The sequence below is a fragment of the Aptenodytes patagonicus genome, chromosome 2 (assembly GCF_965638725.1).
Source record: "Aptenodytes patagonicus chromosome 2, bAptPat1.pri.cur, whole genome shotgun sequence".
NCBI classification, from domain to species: Eukaryota; Metazoa; Chordata; class Aves; order Sphenisciformes; family Spheniscidae; genus Aptenodytes; species Aptenodytes patagonicus.
The window spans coordinates 151,333,316-151,356,340 of record NC_134950.1 but is presented as its reverse complement, the minus strand read 5'-3'; the positions used below and the strand labels follow the sequence as shown (position 1 = coordinate 151,356,340).

The 23,025-nt window shown below is 36.4% G+C and overlaps 1 protein-coding gene across 5 annotated transcripts in view; it reads right to left on the bottom strand.

The window, feature by feature from the left end:
• MLLT10 (MLLT10 histone lysine methyltransferase DOT1L cofactor) overlaps positions 1-23,025 on the bottom strand; it is a 130,370-nt gene that overhangs the window by 30,727 nt on the left and 76,618 nt on the right. For all 5 annotated transcript variants that reach the window (XM_076331674.1, XM_076331671.1, XM_076331675.1 and 2 more), the window contains one exon: positions 4,917-5,095. In XM_076331674.1, the coding sequence (XP_076187789.1) occupies positions 4,917-5,095 (179 nt within the window). The remainder of the gene's footprint in view (positions 1-4,916; positions 5,096-23,025) is intronic.

Here is a 23,025-nt window from a genome sequence, read left to right as displayed (position 1 = left end):
ACTGAGATTACTATAATGTAAAGATCATACATTACTGAATCATACAATACCAGCACCAAAGAGTCAATGAGCTACAAATGTTTAAAATAAGAGGCTGTGTGTCTTAAAGAAACCACTACATGCCATTTCCACTCCCACTAAAAATACTATTGAAATGAGATGACAAGATACTTAAACGCATTTTTTCCTTAAAAGGAATACAGTCTGAGAGATGGCTTTAATAATCAATGACTGGAAGAAAACCCAGTCAAAAACCTTTTCTTCCATTTCTGCAGTCTGATTCTGTATTCTGAACGTAGAGACGCCAGAAACAAATGGCCACAGAGCACTAATAAGATAATTTCACTCATTTAAGTCATCAAAAAGAATAGACAGCTCAACCAATTTCAACCTCAATCTCAACCAAAGTAGCAAACATTTCATTATAAAACACTAAATCTACTAAGTCAAAATTTTTTAAAAAAAATTTTTTTTTAGTCTAACGACCACCATTTCCTGACAAGCAGAACACAAATCCTGCTGTACAATACCAAAAGATACTAAGACACCCGAGTCACCACTTTTTTTATGAACATATATTAACCACTAAGAATAACTTATCAGAAAGAGTAATACAGCAAACTGTTACAGAACAACACAACAGGCTGACAAACATTTCTGCTATAATTATGAAACACAAGAAATCTTTGAGATAAAAACTGAGCATAGGACCTTGGAGCGGTGCAACTTGTGACTTGGCTTAACAGGGAAAAATTAACCACTATTCAAAATCCAAATGCAAGAAAGTGATTTTTCTCAACAACAGAGGACAAACTAATATTCATGCAAAAATTAAAGTCATGCTTCTGAGAGAAAAGACAGTAGTTTGGGTAATAGTAATTTGCTGTTACATGCAAAACAGGCAGTACCGACAAACCATCAAGAGGATCAATTCACAGAAAACCAGGAGCAAATATTTGTGTGAGCTGTACCTTCCTTCCTGTATCCCTTTTTTCCTATATTCTTGCAATTGTTAAATGCATTGTTATGCTAATAAAGCTTCACTGAATTAAGCACTGCAACCTATCTGAGGCTATGCCCAAGACACATAAAAAAGAGAAATAGGATGCAAAAAAATCTGCATTTCCAGAAAGTGGCATTTTTACTAGACCACTGATTCCCACCTGGTGAGGAAAACCAGCATTTAAATTCAGTTATGGCACAGCATGGAACACAAGTTAATAATCTCTTCTGGATTTATTAGATTGGAATAAAAATTATGAGTGGCATGAGGGAGAAGAAAATGAGACACAAAAGAAAAGGCAATTGCAACAAGGACCATACTGTGTTTTTGTCTTAAAAACAAACAAAAACCACAGTATGGGAACTATCCTACTAGACAATAGTATGAAAGAATCAAAACCCAGGATTTTCAAGATTGGGGGGGTTTTTAAGCTTTAAAATCAGTGTTGTTTAGTTGTTGAAGGAAAAAGCAGCACTTGGGGGTTTTAATCACTGAAGTTTTATATGGACATAGCAGTTATTCAAAAATAACAAAAGGCACAGTAGTATTACCTAATTTTCTCACTTTAGGACAGTTGGTTTCAATTGCTTGCAAGTTTTCGTAATACTACGAACAAAATTTTCTGTATTAGATGTCTACCATAACCTCCTAATCAAAACAGTTCAGCCAATTTTGAGACTAATTGTATGAAATATATTTTTTTCAAGACCTTCTCTTTAGAATTTCTTAACACCCTTGCTTTGAAAAAAAAGGATGCAAAAAATCCATCAAAAATTGACAAATTTATGATGTCCCCAAAATCATAATTACAAATGCCCAATGGAGATCTAAGAAAACTTAACAGTTTGGGCATACTTGAAAAAAAATAGTTCTCTTGAATTGGAGAACAATTACATGGTAAAATAGGCTCTCTTGACAGAGTCTCTTCAAACACTAGTGAACTGAAACTTCATGAGGTTCTTCAAACCTCATGAACTGAAACTGATAAAGACTCCCAGAGTCCAGGAAAAACAAAGGCAAGTTACAGGTGGTTGTCATGATTTAATGTGAATCAAAGATACTTCCAGCAGGGAGATCTGCTTGGTATTTTCAAGGCTTGAAAGTTGGGAAAAAGTATCTAATCTGCCTGGTGCAATGACAGAAGTAGCACCAATCCTAAACCTCAACCAGGACATGAAAGCACTTTATATTTTAAAATTCACAATAGACATCCATCTTCTTTCTCCTCCATGCTAGAAAGTACTCTGTAAAACTTATTTTCCCCATGAATGAGGAAGAACTGTGTCCATGGACCTTAAAGTCAACTGACTGTTCACCTCTGGCCACTACAGCTTCTTTGTAGGAAGTTTCTCTCAAAACTGATAAACCAGCAGGGTAAAAAAAAAAAAAAAAAAAAAAAAACCAAAAACAGAAGGGTGACAGTTAAAGCAATTTAGCCTAACTGCAAATGGTGTAGACAGGGAATACAGAAGGGAAAAAAGACTGCGACAATAAAAATAGATGCCTTGGTTGTAGAGCATAACTTAGAGATGTGTCACGCTACACAGCTTATCTGAGGCATGATGTTTGGTTGAAATATCAATGCCTGTAGAACAGTTCAGATGATGGAAGGACCAAGTTCAAATTTATGCACTGACACCATTGATACAAGAAAAAACAAAGACTATGCCTTTACCAATTTCCAACTGGCAGACACTAGTTACCAAAGTGTAGTCCTAGAATCATTGTAGCAGCATAGGACTTCGTTAATTCTTGGTGCAAACACCGGAGTTCCCTTTTAAGGCTGTCAACCAAAACTTGCTCACCATTTGAACCTCCCTTTATAGTTCAGAACCAAAAGACTCTTTAAATGGTAGCACCTGTGAATAAGATCCTGACCAGTAAATCTATGACCACTTGAAAACAAGCTAGGTACTGGGGTAAGATACACAACACCTCTGGGAAAGAAAAAAAAACAAAACAAAACAACACACCAAAACCCAACACATCTCCCAAAAAACAGTCAAAGGAAGGACAGGAATTTTAAGCACTTAACCTATGGGGGGCTCTCTAGTTCAGCTAAACATTAAGAGAAAATGCACCTCCTAGGGTATACTTCACCTTTTTGTGACAACATGAGGAAAAGAATACTGTGGTATTTCTGTTCTTGTCTGCTAAGTATGCGCTCTGTCCCATTGCTTTTTGAATCCATTTATCCTCTGACAGAGTTTAACAAATAAAAGTGATGGTGCACAATTCTTGCTTATTTAACTTTTCCATGTCATTCGTGATTTTACAGACCTTTCTCTCATCCCATCTCAGTGTCTCTTTTTCATGCCAAGATTTCTACACTATTTAGTCATTCCTTATAAAGATGCTGTTCCTTGCCATTGTTCACTACCATGGCTCTTGTACCTCTTTTGATATCTACTGTATCTGTTTTGAAGAGAAACTGCCTTTTCCCTTTAACATTAATTTCATTTGCCCTCTTACCACCTTGTCAACATAGGCTGGTGAGGTCTTTCAGCAGTTTGTGACAGCTGATCTTCATAATAGCTCATTGCATAACCTAGCATAATCAGCAAACTGGGCTTCTGTTCCTCCTCCTTTTCCTAGATCATTTATGAATACATTGAGCTGTACAAAAGGCCATAACACTGATCTTTCCAAGACTCTGATGGTAAACCTTTCCACTGTGAAAACTGAGCATCTACTTGTTTGGGGTTTTTTAAATCTTTTAATCTGCTACTAAACTATGACCCAACCTCTCCCCTTATCTCCAGACTGCTCAATTTAAGTGTCTTCAGTGAGTTATGTTGTGCAATACTCGAAACCAGTCCAGCAGAATTACATAAAACTATGAACTGCCACCTATAACAACAAAGTGTTATTTGATATTGAAATGTATTCTCTGTTGGCCTGCACATAGTATTTCTGCTACGCATGCACTATACACACACACACGTGTGCATGTACACACACACACGCATGTACACACACACACAAGTATGTATGTATTAAGCTTGATTTTAATTCTTCAGGTTTATATCCACTATCTTAAATCACTGTAGACTCTATAAATTAAAAGTTGATGGCTTATATGCACACAAGAGAAGATATATTTGATACATTCACTGCAAAACAGAGTCCCATCAGAAAATGAAAAATACAAGAGACATGAAGTATAAAAACATCATGTCCAGTACAGTGTTCCTTCATACTTATACTCTAATCATGGTGGCTCTCTACAAATACAACTTTGTACTCTCTTGCCTTCATAAATGCAATCTTGCCCAACTTAAATTCATACAAAATACTACCATAAAGATATTTTTTCTGGTTCATTACTTCAACTGTATCATCCTTTTGCACTCCTCCAGTGCCTCCCTTATCCCTTCACCATCAAACACGAACTACGTATCTTCATTTTATGACCTTTCAAATACAAAACTGTAGCATACATGTCGTCTTTCATTTGCTATCATGTCAGCCTTGGCCACCTCTTTGCCAGGGCTAGCCTTAGTGGTCCATTTGTCAAATCTCGCAAATAAACCCCTCTGTTCTTTAACCAATACCAGCATTTTTGCATGAAACATCCAAAACTTTACGTGTTTTCCTCTTTTAAATCCTTTCTTAAAACACTGTTCTGATAACAGATGTTGCTTAGAGCACCGATGAATTGTAACCAGCATTTATGCTACTAGTCATAATATAATCGTTACTATACACTTCCACTGACCATTTTTAAAAATCTGTGTGCTCTACAAAGAGGGGACTATGTAGTATTATGGGGAACTTCTAGCCACTGTAACATTTTCACAACAAATACAATGTTTATTAACCTATTTTCCAAACAAATTATTGTTTTTTTTAACATTGAAAATAAGCAGGTCAATAACATGGTGTGCTATCTTAAACTCTTGTGATAGTTTACCTGAGTTGCAGCAACAACAGTAGTTATAGAAGGCGCAGTTGAAGGTGATAGAGCTCCCACTTGCTGCAAGTGGCCTGAAGCCTGCTGAGGTAAATGAGAACTGGAAACGGGAGTGCTAGATCCTGAGCCAGATACTGCATTTGGAAATGATACTGCTACATCATTGCTGCTAAAAATACCTGAAAAAAATTACAAAAACGATTACATGCATCTCTCTCTCTCTTCCCCTCCCTCTGTTTTCTAGTAACCATGTAAATATGCAGTAGAAAATTAATCAAGACAAACAAGATCACTCAATACATAATGCAGAAAGTTCCTGTGTTGAAATTCTAACCATGCTGATTGATAAAAGTGCTCTCGTCATTTGACATTCTACAGTTCAGGGAACACAGATTGATTCAGTTCTAAGTTTTTGTAAAACGTGTGATAAATCAAATACTTATGTGCATTACAAACTCCTCAAATATTAACAGTAGCAGAATTTTTGGCTAAAATGCCTGCCTTCAACTGAGTCTGCTATCAGAGTTTGTTCTTTCAATGAATTACTGTAAAAGTTAAAGTAGATAAAGAATGAAGTATTGGGCTATATAACTGAACATACACAATACAAATGGAAAAATACTTTTTAACTTTAAAAGTAAAACATTTCTGAACAACATACATTTGTCCAAAACTGTAATTTTGGCAACTAAGGATTGCTTGTGTATTTTCAGAAAAATATTGACAGCAAGTCTGAGGACAAAGTACTCAGATTTGCTGGTAGAACATGTGGTATTTCATTTATTCACAAACTAAAACTCCATCCATGATCTAAGAATGCTTGACTAACATTTCTGCTAGAACAGCCAACAAGTAAATGACTAAACATGTTAACATTAGTCAGACTTGTACGTTAGCAATTTAAATAGGAAGAGTTCACACCCCTCTGTGAAGCCATTACTTCTGTTCATCTACATGCAGGGTAAAGTTCATTATATAGGTTGGGAAAAAAACCCTACTGACCAGAAGCCCAGGACAAGAAGTAGTACCTGTCTATGAAACTGTTAGGCTCCACGTGCATTAGATAAGTGAGCTGTCAGCTGGCCAAGGAATATCAAGCATGGTAGCACTGAACTGCAGTTAGAGGAAGAGTGCCACAGGGAGTAAACAGAAGTAGAATGAACATGGTTAGATCAAAAAAAGCAACAGAACTGAAATGCCAGTTAGAAGGCAAAGGTGGAGCTAGTTTGTCACTCATACAAATAATGATTTGAAGAAGGCAGTGACAATAAGAAGATACGCAATGTTAAAACACCACTCGCCACCCAGCAATCCCTCTGAGTATAGGCAGTCAAGGGAGACTAACATCATCCAAACCCACACATAATATGCAAACACTGATGCATCTTAAATTCCCTGCCTCTATTAACTGTCAAGAAAAATGGAAGAGAAAACCAGCCAGACCCAGTAGAGAAAGAAGATATGAAAAAAACAGCTGAAGACACATTCCAACAACACTTTTTTTCCTGCCTAACCAAGGTTAGTGACTTTTTATCATCTTCTCCCCAGTCTCTTCATCATAGCCAATTCCATACCTGCTCTGCTTTTCTACTGACCTTCGTATCTTTTTCCATTTAGCACACCTTCCTGGGTCATCTTCCCCTGCTTTTTTTTTTTTTGTCACCATCCCAAAAATCTACAGTTATGGCATTACTAGCAGTTAAGATCCTTAAAGTGTTCACTTTGTTATGACCTTTCTCTAGTTATATCTGCCTCATCTAACTAGACAGTAAATTCTATGGATCCTGCTCTAGATTTGTCCCTACACACCACCAAAATAAACATGATTAACAAACAGCCTTGCTAATGAGTCTACTCTTAAATGCAATATAATTACAACCACAAAAACTGAAATATACTCCAGGTCCTCAAAAGATTTTTTTTTTTTTAAATATGCTTTCAATCAGAGATTTCAAATTAATAAAAAGGATGAGATTTTTGACCCTTTGTATTTTGAATGCATTAAAAGAACTAAACATACAAAAATTCTTGAAAAAGATGAGATTCTCATGCAATTATCTGGCTCCAGAAACCATGAATTTTAAGAGTAAAAATAATGAAATATCACAACACTTATGATCAAATCATAAGAGCTCATCACCACAAATGCTATTACTCTCATAAAATGTCAATGATAATCAGTGGAGAAAACAAAATTTTTGGTGAGAGTCAAGTAGTAAAAAAGAAAGATTTTTTGCCAGAAAGGTAAAACAACTCCAAAATTTTAAAGCTATTAGAGATTTTTTTTAATTTTTCAAAATCTTACATATTTAATAACTTTGCAGAGCTGCTGCTGCTTCTATTTTAATGATAAGGTTTATTCTTCCTCTTAAAAATAAAATTCTGGAATACAAGCAGGTAGTTATAAAATCATGGGCAAAAACTATTTCAAGAGACAGACAAGCAGTAAACTAGTTTGCCAGTGGAATGAGGTAAGCTATTATTTGTTGCTAGTAGTAGTAGTTGCAGTAGTAGTATTAAAAACACTCGCTATTTGTTGCTGTTACAAAATACAGGACAAATATGACCTATTCGCACACTCTGTTTGGGCTAAGTATTTCCATTTAGCAATACCTTACTTAATACATAAAGTACATGCACCTTCTGGAACTAGTCATGCAACCAAGATATTACTCCATGCAAGCATTCGAGTAAGAGCTGTATGCTGAACATACAAATAAATCCTTGATTTTCACACCATTTCAAAAATACCTGTATAAAATCTATGTGCATATCATATTAGAAAGCCAAGAAAGTACATATTTAAAATGTCTCAAACATATCAAGTTACCCTTTTGGGGTTTTGGGAGAGAGAAATCACTTTCTGGATCAGGAAGAAATAACAACAAAAGCCTGAACAAATCACTGTAAACCACATTAATGTTTAAAACTAACAAACCACCTTGAAGTCCTTCCCATATTAATGAAAAGTCTAATAGCTATAGCTTGTGATGAATGACATCGTGTAATTTGCCAGAAGCATAAACAGCACGGTTAAATACAATCTTCAGCATTTTAAACAGAACGCAGCTCTTCAGCTGCAGGTGGAAATGGACACGTAACACTGTTCAGGTAAAGTTTGTGCTTAACACCACTAACACAGCTGCAGAACGTGGTTTCAGGTTCTCACAGATAAAACGCACATATAGCCTGCTCTGCTGGAGTGAAAAGCTTAACAAAAAGGCAACCGGGGGGGGGGGGGGGGGGGGGCGGGGCAGGCGGCAGTGGGCAGAAAGCATCTCTGGACAACAAATAACTGCCTGCTTAACACAGAAGGGTAGTACTATAGAGCAGGGAACACATCAGATTATGCAGATTTGAAAAAAACTGTATTCTTTTTGCTGACAATCAATGACGAAATAGATAATAGAGGAAATAAAAGAACTTCAAGAATAGTGAAAAACAAAATAGCCTCAAGTCAGAACTAGCTGTGCAGCAACATACACCAAGTGGCACACAGAACAATTTCAGGGATTTTATTCAAAATCTCAAAAATAAGTAGTTCCATGAGCAGAAGAATTAACAGAACAGATTAAGTTCTAGCTTTCAACAGTGTTGCATCTCACAGATGACATCAATACGCTAAGCTTTTCCACCACGATTTCTGTGTCCAGCTACAAAATCCTCAGTTCTTTTTATTTTCTAGTACTACAGCCCCCTATGTTATTCCGCTCCCTTACATTCCCTTCCTATGCTGGTGATTGCCTAGTTCAGCAAGAGACAAAAACAGGCTGTGGTTACTTTTGTAGCTGTACACTGTCCGTCCCTAGTACAGGAACTTACATATTTAGAATCCTTTATTAAGTTTGCTTGAAATTGGATAACAGGCTCAAAGCTTACTGCAGGCCAAAATCAAGAGACAAAACATGTAGACTGCTTCCTTAGGAAGCTACGAAAATGTTCTCCCTACCATAAAGGTGTATTTTCTTAAGTCAGTAACTTGAAACTCTTGCAACAATTGTGAAAAGACGAAGTTATTTGAGATATCTATCATAGGTTACTGATCCTAGCATTTTCCCAAACCTTAAGGAATAAGCAGAATCCGGTCAAAGAATTTTTTTTTAAATGTAGACTTGCAACCCCACAAAAGTTGCACAGAACTACAGAACCTTCCTACTTGGGGGAGGACAGACGGACACGGGGCAGGAAAATTTGAGTTATAAGAACAAGAACTTCTTTACAAAAATGGAAGCTATATACACATTTTCAGGACCTTCACTTCCTGTGATCTCAAAAAGTCTCCCCTAAAACCATGACAACTTTCTATATAGAGCAAAATGAAAAAGTGCCTTTGAATGAAGCAGTCCATTAATTAGTAACTAAACATGTAGAAAAATTGATTAAGTTTAGTTACACAAGAAAGAACATGTTCTATTCCAGTAGAATGTCAATAGTGGAAGAAATATCCCACTATTTGTTATTTTGTAATATGGACATAAGCTAAAGTGAATCTAATGCTAAGCACAAGCAAATAAAACCAGGTTATTGTGACACAGTTGTCTAAAAAGAGAAGAAAGTTGTGTTTGAAACTGCCAAGCTAGTAACAGTATTTCATTTCAATTCACCTGAGGTAATGAAATTATAGTTTGGATGCTAGGGCCAACCTGTTTCCTTCATGAAGAAATTTGAAATCTAAGAATCAAATAATCAAGCTGTTTTCCTGCTGCTGATGAGCAAAGTGGTAGAGTTCACTTTCAGATAGGTTTCTACAAGATTCTGCAGTAACAGTTCTAGAAGTGCATGGAAATGATAGTTACTGATCTGCAGCCTGATAACAAGCCAGCACTTCCCTCCCTTTCAGTGACTGGGGGTCCTTTTTTGACAGAGGCACAGCAGCCTCTGTCACAGATCAACAATCAATACCCTCCTTTTATGAAGGGCATTCTGTGTCCTCTCCATGATGAGGCAGAAGGAAACAAAGCTCCCAGACTCAAAGTACCCAAAGAATACACACCGCTGGCAGTGGAGGGGATGAGGGAAGATACAAAATACAGGTATACATGTTTTCAAAATGGAACAACTATTCTAGTTTCATACCTACTGACAGAAGGCAGACTGCCGTAATTATTCCCTTAGAAAATACTTCATAGATTGGATTTATAGTCAAAACTCAAAATATTTGACAAGAACCTTCAAGACAATGGAGGAACGCAATTCGACATGGCAACATCAACTGCCATGAATCAGTGGTCTAAGAACAAAGTCATATCATCTGAGGTCTGCTATCAAACTCCATCAAAATTAACCCCAAATCCTTGACAGCTCAGCTAGCAAAAATTGTTTAGTCAATCTCTTCTGCCTACTTCCATTCCTATGTTCGTGATCCTGACTGTACAGCTACCTACAGTCATTCAGAAATGTATTCCATAACAGGGCAGGGGGATGAAGGATCAGAACTGATCCACGTAGCTACCAAAGTGGTCTACTCCACTGTTCAGCTAGTCCCACCTGCTATAGTGAATGTTATTTCGCACTTGATCCCATATTCATTAATGACTACGTCAGCAGTGTTACAGAACTCACTCTTCAATAAACTGTAACAGTGAGGAATATATATACCAGCTAACTAACATGAAACAACATATATGAGTTGCTTAAACCAAGCTCAGTCAGCATACAGTCCTCAATTAGACTTTTATTTCCACAGGTAGGCTTTTAAGTACAAGATTTCAAAACTGCCTAAACCATTGTCAGAAAGGTTACAGCTTCCTGGTGCAGAGTGTGCCTACTCCTACTTTTAATTAATCCAAGCTGCTACAGGCCTTACGCTACAGCCCTCCAGTGCAGAAGGGCTCAAACCCACGTTTTTCACAGCCCAGCCAAGGTGAATTTGCTCTCTGAGAGGAGAGGTTTAAACACGACACGAGGAGACAGATGAATGACACACTGGACCAGGAACACAGGGAGAACTGTATCGTTTTTCTAGCCCAGTATATCCATCTCTAACAGTGACCAACAGCAGCTGCACAAGGAAAAGCACAAGAGCAAGCATGAAGTAATACTTCCCTCAAATATTCTCCCAGCCTCTAGAAATCTGTAACTTACAGATTTTGAGCTTGAGGAATGGTCTTCGTAATTATTAGCCTTAAATTTGCTTCCAACCCTGCCCCAATGAATTTCCTCCAATCCTTTCTGAACAGTTCTAACTTTTCATACCATGTCCCATGGCAAAGTTAAACTGTGTGGTCTTTTTTTTGGTGGGTGGGAGTTGAAGACAGGGACAACACAGGGACAAACCTCCTCTCATTTGTTTCCTCCAGATGTTCTGATTTCCCACAATAAATCTTTGAGATGCTTTATAATTGCCTGTGTAAGGTTCACATATATAATTAATTCAGCTTTATGAAATAAGACACATTAAGAATTTCATGCTTATTCTAGTCTGATTCAACAAATTTAGAAGTACTGTTCTAGAATAAGAGCAATAAGATAATGAGCTCCGTGATCATATCTGAGACACATATGCTCAGCACTACAGGAAAGACCTGTAGTTCAAGTGTGTCACAGCACAGAAAGATCTTTGCAAGAAGAAAAAGTTAGACAGATATGGAAGAACAATTGATAAATAAAGATCTTAACTTTTATTTAGATGTTCACTTTTGTTATGGTAAGCCAAGACATACAAGCCTAAGCTACTTTAATAAAACATACTAAAACCAAAGTAGTTTTAGGCTTTCTAAACGAGTATTCCTGAGTAGGAGCATGACACTTGTGATCTACATTTCTTAATGATTTCCAGGGAGAACTTAATGTGTTTGCTTAAGATCTCCAAAAACCTACCACACCACCAAACCATTCTGACAGCAATCTATCTCAGTGATGAAAAATGGTGAGTCACTGGAAGCACTAGATTCATCTTCACTGTTAACATAACATAGTCTTTTAAAGGAGTTTCTACTTCAAATGTTTTCTCTCTTTTGTATTCCAGTGATCTGAAGTTGGTGTCTTTGAAGGCATGCTGCAGGATGCTTGACTGAGACAGAGTTTTCAAAAAGAGGACCATCAGAGAGGCTAACGAGTAACAACAGCAATTCTGTTGTGATTAGTTATTTCTGGTGGTGGGCAACAGCTGTTGCCTGAACTGCTGAAAGACTACACATAGCAGTCATTAGCAACAACTAAAGCTTTAAAGTGGAATTCTAGAAGACTCATGGACAGGTAGTTATACTTAAGGTTGTAATATCTGACAACTGAACAATAACGCTCCATTATTCAATACTCTGAAAAAAATGGGCATAAAGGAACTATTTCAGGATGACTTTGTAATTTGTCCTTCTCTTGTTCTTCCTTGTTTTAAATTTATATGGTTTAGCCGAGCGCTACTGTCCCCATGCTTCAATACAGGCAGATGCCTTTTTATGGACACTGTAAAGTCTGCCCAAGTTGGGCTAGATCCAAAATTTTAACTCATTCATGCTCAGTAGAGATTCTGACTAGTTTAGGTTATCTTGTTAAAAAAAATCATACCATATATACCAAATTTTGCCTGCATTGACGCGGAGGCCAAGTCTACAGAACTGAAAACTTTCTTTGCAAACATGCTGTCTTCTAAAGCGGATCACAGTGCTAGGACTGGCATGATGGATGTCTGTTCTGTGCTATGACTCTCCTCACTGCAACTCACAAATTAGCGTTAAGACGGAACAAGCATAAACAGAGACCTGAAAACAGGAACAGGAGTAAGAAGTAAAACAGACAGAAGACAGAACGAGCGAGAACAGAAGTAGCCACAGAAAGGCTACAACCAAGCATTACAATTTACAGCTAGCTCTAACATAAAATTATAACATTCAGTTCATGACTCCCCATAGTCTTTTTTTAAAGTATGCACTAAAATCCTCAACAGATATGTATGTCTGTACCCCCTCCTCCTGCTTTCCAGTGCTAGGCCCATAAAAATGATGCAGAAGAGATGAGACTTCAAGGTCAAGTCAAAAAAGTTTGACTGTAAGGTCCAGAGTAAGACTGAGAAGGACAAAGCACAAAGTTATCACACAGCAAATAGCAGTGAAAACTTTACATCTCTCAACTGTTATTTTTCAGGGTTTTTTTAAACAAGTTTTTAAAAAAGAATGAGAAATATAATAAGTTGACCATAAAGACTGAGAAACAGAGCACTGAGTACTTAAGTCTCTTACTGGCAAAACTGCAGTGTGCCACTTCTGCCTTGAAGTGTCTTGACTCCTTTCTATTAAGACAGGTATCTTTATTGAAAGATACAGCCTGCAGGACTCCATTTTCTAGTCCTCCTTTTTAACTGACCCTTTCAAACGTGTTCAAGTCTTTAGCTGCCATCTTTTCCTCCTTTACACTTTGTCAGCACCACATTCAACTGACAGGCTTCAACCATCACTTTTACACTAGCATAACTGTCAAATAAACCTCTCTGCTCCAAATTTGTATTTGTTTCCACTCAAACCAAAACTCCCAGTTTTTTCTTTTTGATACTTTCTTGCTGATGTGCAGCCAACTTAAACTCAGTGCAATTAAAAAAAAAAAACAAAACAATCTCCTGATACACTGTCTCCATCAAAACTCTTACAGACAGTGACTCTTACAGTCCTCAGCATTATCTGACTCATAATCTGAATATGCTGTTGGAGTAAACTATCTTCCTATATTTAAATATTTATCTCAAGTTTGAATACTTTCTTTCCATCCTATACACACATGGCAAGATTGCTGTTAGTATTATCAAAATTTCTACCTACCCTCATTGATTTCACCCATATATAATATACACTTCTGCCAAAACAAGATTATGCAAAAAAAAATCCTGCAAGATTGGGGGGGGGGGGGGGAGGGGGGGGAGGGGGGAAGTAACCAACTTTAAAATCTTACTTAGAGAAACATGGGAAGGTAGATAAAACACACACAAAAAACCCAAAAACAAACAAACAAAACACCAACAAACCAAACAACAAAAACCAAACAAACAAACCAGGCAGATTAGATGATAAACCCTGTCCAAACACTGTTCTAAAACAAACATGTAGGTAACATTATGCTGCCCCACAATAATGAGTCATACAAAGCATTATTATTGCTCAACAAGAAAGTACACAACATTAAGTAACCACTTTCCTCTATGCCCTTCCAACTTCTATGCTGGAATTAGGAATACACAATCAGTTTAAAAAAAAAAGTGCAACGCGGAAAGAAGTCATCACAAATGGCGTTCCATCAATTCTGCACTGTTGTGAACCTATACCTCTTCAACATTAAACAGCAAAAAGGCTCTGCTTATAAAACAGCAGAAACTCACCAAGTCCAAATTCAGCACACTTTGTCAGATACCCTTCAGATGTTTTATTTTTGTTCAGAAAAATGGTGAGCTTGCTTTCCTTCATCTCAAAGCTGGTTCAGAGCACTGTATACCTGGGAGAGTGAGAGGGAAACCCTATATCAAAAGGAAAAAAGCTAAACCTATTTTACTAAAGCAAAGCAAATCTAGAGAAATTTCAGTATTTCTCACCACATGTAGACTATGAAATATAAATTTAATGTAGTATTAATTTTTTTTATTATTTAAAAGACCCACCACTATAGACATCTGCCTAACAGATGTAATTTGTGGCTCCAACAGTGTGAAAAGTGAAGTCCTATAAAACCTTAATGATTGCTAACTTAAAACACAAAGAACTTCACCATGCAAAGTTTAAACATTTAAATTCCTTTACATATGCTCAACTCCAAGTCAATACGATTTGCCATGTATACAGCACTGCTCTTCCAACATACACATACAGCAATAAGAAAATCACTCTATTTGGCTGACACCAGTGGATAAAAAATTTGAATTTTTATTAACAGATATTTAATTGGTGTCAGACAATAACACTGAGAAATAAACTTGATCATCTTCAAAACTAGCCTCATGAGTGGTTTTTAAATGTAAATATTCCCTCCTAAATCTTTCAGTAACTTGTGAATATAGCTATGATTGTTTCCTACACATGAACAAAAGCCTTGAAAAAGTAAACCAAGTTCTAAGTTAATAAGATATATTTCACTTTCACTGGCTATGAGTGAATACAGAACTAGGGGTACAAAGCCAATAAGGAATACTAAAGGGAAACAGCAATTAGATACATTAAAGATTCACTATTGCTCCCTCTGAAATTGATAGTACTGTTATCACTGACACAAATGGGCAGCATCGGGTTGTCAGAACAAAGAATGGACTAAACAAGGCTACCTTCACATGCATTACTTCTAGTAATTTAAGTAGTCAGGAAGGCAAGTGGGAGAATGCCTGAGGTAGACACCACTATAACACACCTATGAATGGAGCACAGAAGAAGAACTAGAAACACTATTCACAAAATTAAAGAAAAGAATCTCAGAACTGGAATAAAACTGTTATCATTTTACTGCGCACATACAAAAAGATCATAAAAAGAGAACTGAGGAACTATTGACCTATCAGGCTCCTGCAGACAATCTACAAAGTTTTCACTCAAGTACTGAACAATTGACTCACTGCAAACCTGTATTTCACCCAATCCACAGAATATGCAGACCTTCAATCAGGCTTTTCCACAAAAGGCTACCCTTTGTGATAAATGAACCTCTGAAAAAGATTCTAATATAACTTACCATTATGTATGGTATTCATCAATTTCGAGAAAGCTTTTGAGTTAGGAGAAAAAGGGCTTCATGTTAAGATCATGTTTAACAGACACACAAAAGAATATATGTATAGACAGGAATTTCAGTGAACAATAATATACCTGAATACATCTTTCTTGTATTAGAGCTCTGATCATTTACAGTAGCTCAAATTGTAAAATGGATTTATTTCTATCCACTATAATTTTTTACTTATATTTCTTTTGTCAGTGTGTGTTAGCTTTTTTAATGTCGAGTATAAGAACATCATTCCAGCACACACCAATTAGCTGCATTCTAAAGCTACTATTACAAATAAAAAATCAAATACTTTCCAGCGACAATCAGTCTTCCCAACAAAAGACTGATTTTAATTTCATTGTCCGCAACAAATTTAGAAACTTAAACTGAAGCTGCCTTGCTAATTTTAATCATGAGGCATCTTTTCTGCTTCGCTGATAGATTGAGACTAACTGAAGCAATCAAGAAATTTAACAGAAAACAGTTGTGGTCTCCTGGACTTAGGGAGGTCAGTTGAAGAAGAACTCAAAAGCGTAGAGAGAAAGAACGTCCAACTAGTGGTACACCAAAGGAGATGTTCGCATGAACTTCCTTTTCTTCAAGGGTTGAGGTTTTTAGAGAATATTCACCTCTGACCATGAAGTGCCAGAATACACTCACATCCTCTGCTGGCTAGCTGGAAGGCTCTGTAACTCAGCCTCCACCGCAACACAACACTTTTATGCCCAGTTGCAGAGTGATGGCAGTCATGCAGATGGCCCACCTCTTCTACTTATGCCACCACTTTATTAATACTTCAGATAATGGCCTCATGACTACAAAATTATTTTAGTTTCAATTTACTAGTTCACTCTTTCACACTACTAATGAAGAAAGCCCTCAGCTTACACGTCTGGTTTGACAAGATGATCGAATGAATGATTTTGCAGGTGAGAGCGTAGCGAACACCTCCGTCATACTTCCATGGGTGAATTTTCTACCTGCATCAGCCTCTGAGGTCTGACTGTAATAACTGTTCGTGTTCCAACAGGGTGACTGTCTTTTATGCTTTATTTTTCTCTTCTTTATTCTCCCCACAACTGGCAGCTACTAAAGACTGCTGTCATAAGCCATTTTTTTTAACTGCTAGGCTCTTCTGAACATCAAGATTCCAAAACAACGAAACAACAAAGACAATTTAAGCTTTTGTCATTGATACTAGAATATTACAAAACTAATTTAGAAGTCATTAAAAAAAAAAAAATCCTTGCCTTTTACCTACTGCCTAAACTTGAATAACTAGCCAAAGTTACTTCCATGGAAAAAACTTTTAAAATTTAGAATATTTTAATTAAAACATTACAGACCAAGTCTTTACTGTAAAAAAAGCAAATACTAATGTTTTTTAATTTAGTGGTAGAGGAAAAAAAAATCCACAATATACAAAATCCTGGATGATTCTTTACAAAAGTAGATTAATCTGATAAAAATGAAACTGATAATTTTAATTAACCTTCTCAACAGTTTTCAGAGAACTAACAACTGTACAAAAATACAGTCATAATCAAAACTATTACTTCACAAGAAAAAAAAAAATCACTAAAACGTACAGGGTTAATATGGCTGGGATCATATGCATTACACTATTGGGACAAATTCTGCCTCAGGTGCAGAGGACACAATGCAACTGCTGCCTGCCACCCTTAGGAGCAGAATCATTTTGCCCACACCTACCCTCCACAGCCTTCATTTGATTATAATGATATCTGTTCATTCCAGTTACGCTCAATTTTTGCGCACAAGAAATAACAGCCATTTTGAGCCACCACTGCTTTTGATATTAAGGAAGCCCCTTTCAAATTTAAGGAACTGCTGTGTAGGTTTAAGGAACTGTTTGGGGGGCTTCGGGTGGGGGTGTTTTGGGTTTTTTTAAACAAGCACAGCCCTAGATTGCCTGAAGCTACACCTTTTGCTTTTGTTTCTTTAAAATTGTACCACACAGGAGCTACCGTTAACCCAAACCATCACAAGCATTTTTTTCAGAGCTTTCAAAAAGTTTTAAAGCAGAATACACTAGATATGCCCCGGTGAAAAATTTACTACTACAAGACACACACTTCATAGACAAATGAGGAAGAGATGCAGTTAAAGAGCTAACAAAACAATTCAGTAGACCTAGTCATCAACATGGGGCTAAAACAAGTAGTTGTCTGGCAACTCAAGAACATACATAAAAACAAAGTGAGAGAAACAAATTGCAGTAGAACCCCTTTCAACTGCAGCTACCAAATGTGGAAAAAAAGTATTTTTTAACATTCATGGTATACACAATCCTTAAGAGAACAGTGCCAATTCCAGGATGCATGAATTACACTTTAGTAGGCTGTTACTGTGCTTATCAGAATGAACTTTTCACAATAAGCATGTGCTACAATGAAATAAATATGTGAGAAAAGGATTCACACTTGTGATTCTTACTTTGAAAGTCTCTTTTTTTGGAATCCTTAATAAATATGTGAGAAAAGGATTCACACTTGTGATTCTTACTTTGAAAGTCTCTTTTTTTTGGAATCCTTAAGATTCCCAATAGGAAGTAAAAAGACTGTCATACAATGATCAAAAAAGACAAATATAGTGTTACAAATTATCAGAAGGGAACAGAGAACAAAACAAAAAGCATAATTATGCCACTTTAAAAATTCATGTTGCACCTATATTTCAAATACTACCTGCACTTCTCAAAAAAGGATATAGTAGCACTAAAAGAGATCTGGAAAGGGCAAGAAGGATATAGTATGAATGACAAGAAGGTATTAAGATATCCAGGTCTAAAAAAGATAATAGGGGGAAATGACAGAAATGTATAAATTATGAATACTGTAAAGATGCTGAATATTTTAAATTACTATTCACTGTTTTTAGAGGAGTGTCAAAACATGATCAGCAACAGCTGTGAACAAAGTACATCCTTTTATAATGCATAAAGATATGAAACTCATTTCTCATGTTTCAGATATTAACAGCATAAATGGTTTCAAAAATTATTAGACAAATTCATGGAAGAGACTGAGTCACGGAAGAGATCAATAGCTACAGATATCCAACCTTAAGATGAGATGCAAGGAATCCCAGTAAGAAAACATCCTGTTTAACCTAACTCCTTTGAAACAAACTGTTCTAACACAGACCTCATCCAGTTACATGATGAAGGGCCAACATTCAATCAGCCCTCCTTGTGACTGATGGAGCTAATTCTAGACTCCCCCCAAAGCCTCAATACAGAACATAATGAGAACTGTTCCCCTACTACTATTCCCTTCCACCCTCCATAGATTAGTAGAAGGTAGATGAAAAAAGGTGTTCTATTCTGAAAGGAAAAAAGCTACTGTCTGGGTTCCTGGTATAACTGCCTCTATTGGCAGCTACCTCTTTCCTCACTTTTCCTGCACTGAAGTACCCTCCCCACCACCTAGTTTTCTCCTACAACGTACAGCCAAGCTACTGAACTCCAACATGCTAAGGTGTCAAGAAAGGTTAGGGATGGTGAACAGTAATCACATATACCAAAACACTACATGCTGTAATAGCTGGACTTCACATTCATTGTTTTCCTTTATTTTTGCATCTCTGCTGCCTTGCGCACTTTCAGTCTTGGCTGAATCCTTCCTTTCTTCATCTAACCCTTACGGTAGCTGCTATTGCTTGCTTTAAAACCTTACAATTATTCTTCCTTAAAATCAATGCTGCTCAGGAAGACTTCGTTGCTTCCAGCTCCTTCATTTCAATTAGTCTCAAAATATCTCAGAATTGACTGTGTATTAATACCTACATCCGAGTCACCATCCTTCTACTGTTCATTACCTGTTTTTAAAGGAATTGGTTATGGATACAAAAACTAAAGCTAAATTCTAAGCTTACCACTACTCCCACAGCAGAAAAAAGGCCTAGTAACTTTAGCCCTTGAAAGGATGTTATTTGCTGTAACCAACCACTAAATCCTTCAGATCAGGAATTAGTCCATGACAGTTATCACACTTTAAAAAAAAAAAAAAAAAAAAAATCTGCATTTGAGATTCTTACATGAAAGCTAACTGTATTAACGGATTACGAGGTGCTTTTTCATTTGTTTGGGGGGGATGGGGGAATGGGGGCTTTTTGCTATTTGCTTTGGGTTTGGGGTTTTTTGGGTTGTTTTTTTTTTTGTTTTGTTTTTTTTTAATTTACTTTGAACCTCTAGTCATTCTTATCAGGAAACCCTTCTCGTAAATGTTCAAAACAAATAAACAATGGGAAATAGATATAAAGCCAAGTCAAGTACAAAGGATCTGATAGGATTACTCATCCACAAGCCCCAGACATGTGTTCGTATTCTTCAGCTCTGTTTACAGCTTCCATGAATCTCTTCTCAACTCAAGTTTCTAGAGCTATACTGGTCCAAAGACCACAGATACTCACTCTTTTGGACAAAAATTTCCAGTTTTTTCAAGTTAGTCTAATGAGAACCTTCTTCAGAAACTTTTTACCACTGCATTTAATTCTCCCTCATGAAAACACATGCAACAAGCTAGATCACTGTCAAAATTAAGTTTTCTTAATGTTATCCTTATGACCTTCTCTCAGACACCTTACATATCTGCCAGATCTGACACCAAAGAATGAAGAATTATATTTAAAAGCTGAATAAAAAGTATAGAAAGAACAATATGAAGTAATGAGTTTGTATCTAAACTAGGTGTTAAATCCCAGTTTCATTCAAATGGACAAAAAAATTCGCTTCAAATTCAGGATCAGACAAGAAGTAGCTTTTCTAACAATATAAAATAGTTTGTTTCACTTACTATTTCTTTCATTACCACCACAAAAGCCCTGATAAGAACTATTTTGCTAAGTATTTTGACAGCACACTGTGTGTGTACGGCGTACCTGTATATCTAACTCCTACAACACTTTTTCAATTATGCCTAATACTCCTGAAAGAGAAGTTTAATTGAGTAATCTTCTGGAAATACGGTGTTGGCTTATCAGTGCCAACTTTTTGCATTTTATTTATGCTGGGGAGTTTTATTAAAAATGAGCTCATGTCCAGGTGGATCAACATAAAGATCTTGCAGGTTTTAAGCAACTAGTACAGGTAACCTTTATAAAACATCAGGAACTGCCATACAGTGAAAAGGCACTGGGATATACTGTCATTTAGTGTAGCTAAGACACAGCTTTAGATCTAGAGAGGTACTGGATTCCACAGTTTCCCTTTTTAAAGTGTTCTTAAATACAAAAGCTATTGAAATCTTCTATTGTATCTGTAAAGTTATCCCAGTTGGTTCCTGCCATTGTAACTAGAGCTAGGTGTTCAGACTGTCATCAACCACAGCATACGAAGCTACCTGGAGACCGCCTGACTTCAAATATTTCACTACAGAGCAAGAATTGCTGTGGGACGCGTGCCCCAATGTTGTACCAAGTGACACACACAGTATCACACCACAGCACAGGCTATCAAGAGCTTCAGAAAGCTACTGTTCTTAGTCCTATCACCACCATGCAACCTGTTTAAGAAAGTAAAATAAATTACTTGAGTAAGAAGGAAACATAGGGAAATGTGGAGCTGATAATCACACACTTGGTCTGATTATATCTGTTCAGAAAGAGCATAGTATACAGGCAGTATAGTTCCTGTACACCAACACAAGAATCTGTCCACCGTAAGTCTTAATGGATTTGTCCCAAAGCACCATCTTTCAGTTAAAAGCTCAATTATTTTAAGGTAACTAGTCTGCCTCATACCACTACGTTATGTTAGTATTTCTACTTAAATTTGTTTTCTTTTTAAAACTTTACAGGCAAATCTCAGAAATTATCATAATAATCAACAACAGCTCTAGATATCAGAGCCTCTTCTTATATAGAAGTTAGTCACCCCAATCGTAATCCTGAAACAACTTTCAGTCAGTTTAACTTCTGATACTGCAGCTCTTCACATCAAATAAATGGAAAATTTAAATGCAAAGTACATTTCCCTCTGATTTTAAAGACCTGACTGTAGTGCTACCACCTCTGACTGACAACAACAACAAAAGACTTTTACCATATGAACTGGACAGTCTTCAGAGGGACAAAAATTCTGCAAATACTATCAACACATACATATCACTTATTTTTCAGCTATATTTGATTTCTGAAAGACTTGAAAGTCTGTAAGATCTGAAAAGTACAATTTTCAAGGAGGGTTAGAAAAAACCCTACTGCTCCTTTTATAGTCAAGCCTCTTTTTTGCCCTCCCCCCGCACACACTTTTTTATGTTCCCATGTCACCTTCAACAGATTTTATGGAGTTAAAAGACTGATTGCTATCTCACATTTGACTTACAAGGAATGCTGTACTCTAGTAAATTGGCTCCAGATGCTGAAAAATGTTCACACTCAAAAAAAAAAGTATATTTTAATTTAAAAATATATATATACACACAAAATTATATCAAATTAAGGGGGTTTTTAAGTCTAATTTTTAAAGGAGATCCTGGGAACTAAACAGTTGCAAGTAAGCAAACACCACCTGTATTTCACTTCAGTTTCCATGCAGCGATAGAATTTCATTTAAGGAATATTTCCTTGATCTTCAGAAAAGGGATACACCTCTAAAGCAAATATCAAGTTCTGCAACAAAGACATCTGATAGGACAGAAATCTTAATTGCTTCAGAGTGTCTCCTCGTTCCCCCGCTCTGTATATTTGAAATTCTAATTCTTAGTTTTATAAGAAGAGCTAAAGAACTAACATAATCCAAGCACAAAACTGGAAGTTTCAATACATTTTCTCTTCCTGCTTTCTTTTTTTTTTTTTTTTTTTTTTTTAATATAATAATGATAATGCCACATACTTTTACTCCATGTATCTGCAAAGATAATCAACTCCTGGAAAAGCAGGCAGTTTATTTTGTTCGCTGTGCAGGCAACGGTAATAGCAAAGCTGTCAGCTAGATCTCATCCATACAGTGTAGTTTACCCAGATTACCCAGGCCTAAAGTAGGCGAGTTTTTATTAGGAATTCAAACCTAACACCAAATATATACAAGGCACTCCGTAGGCTTACAGGTCAAATATAATCTAAAAGCAAACAAGTTACAAAAAAACTCAGACTTCTTCGAAAACCTTCCCTCACCAAACAAGAAAGATTTATAGCTAAATTTGAAAAGTAGTAAGTACAGCAACTTAAGCAGCCTTTAAGCTCCCCCAGTCCATTTTCTTTTCTGCCAATTTAGATGCAACTAACAAAAAGCCAATGTATTCATACAGATACTTATTATGTTTTGAAAAGATCATATTTAGATGCCAATTCTGCAAATAATTCTGTACGGGCAAAAATCTAGACTTACAGAATTTATTTTACTCATTATTAAATTCATATTTGGGTAGAAAATTTGCAAAGCTTGAATAAAAACAAAATTTCAAAGATTTTATAA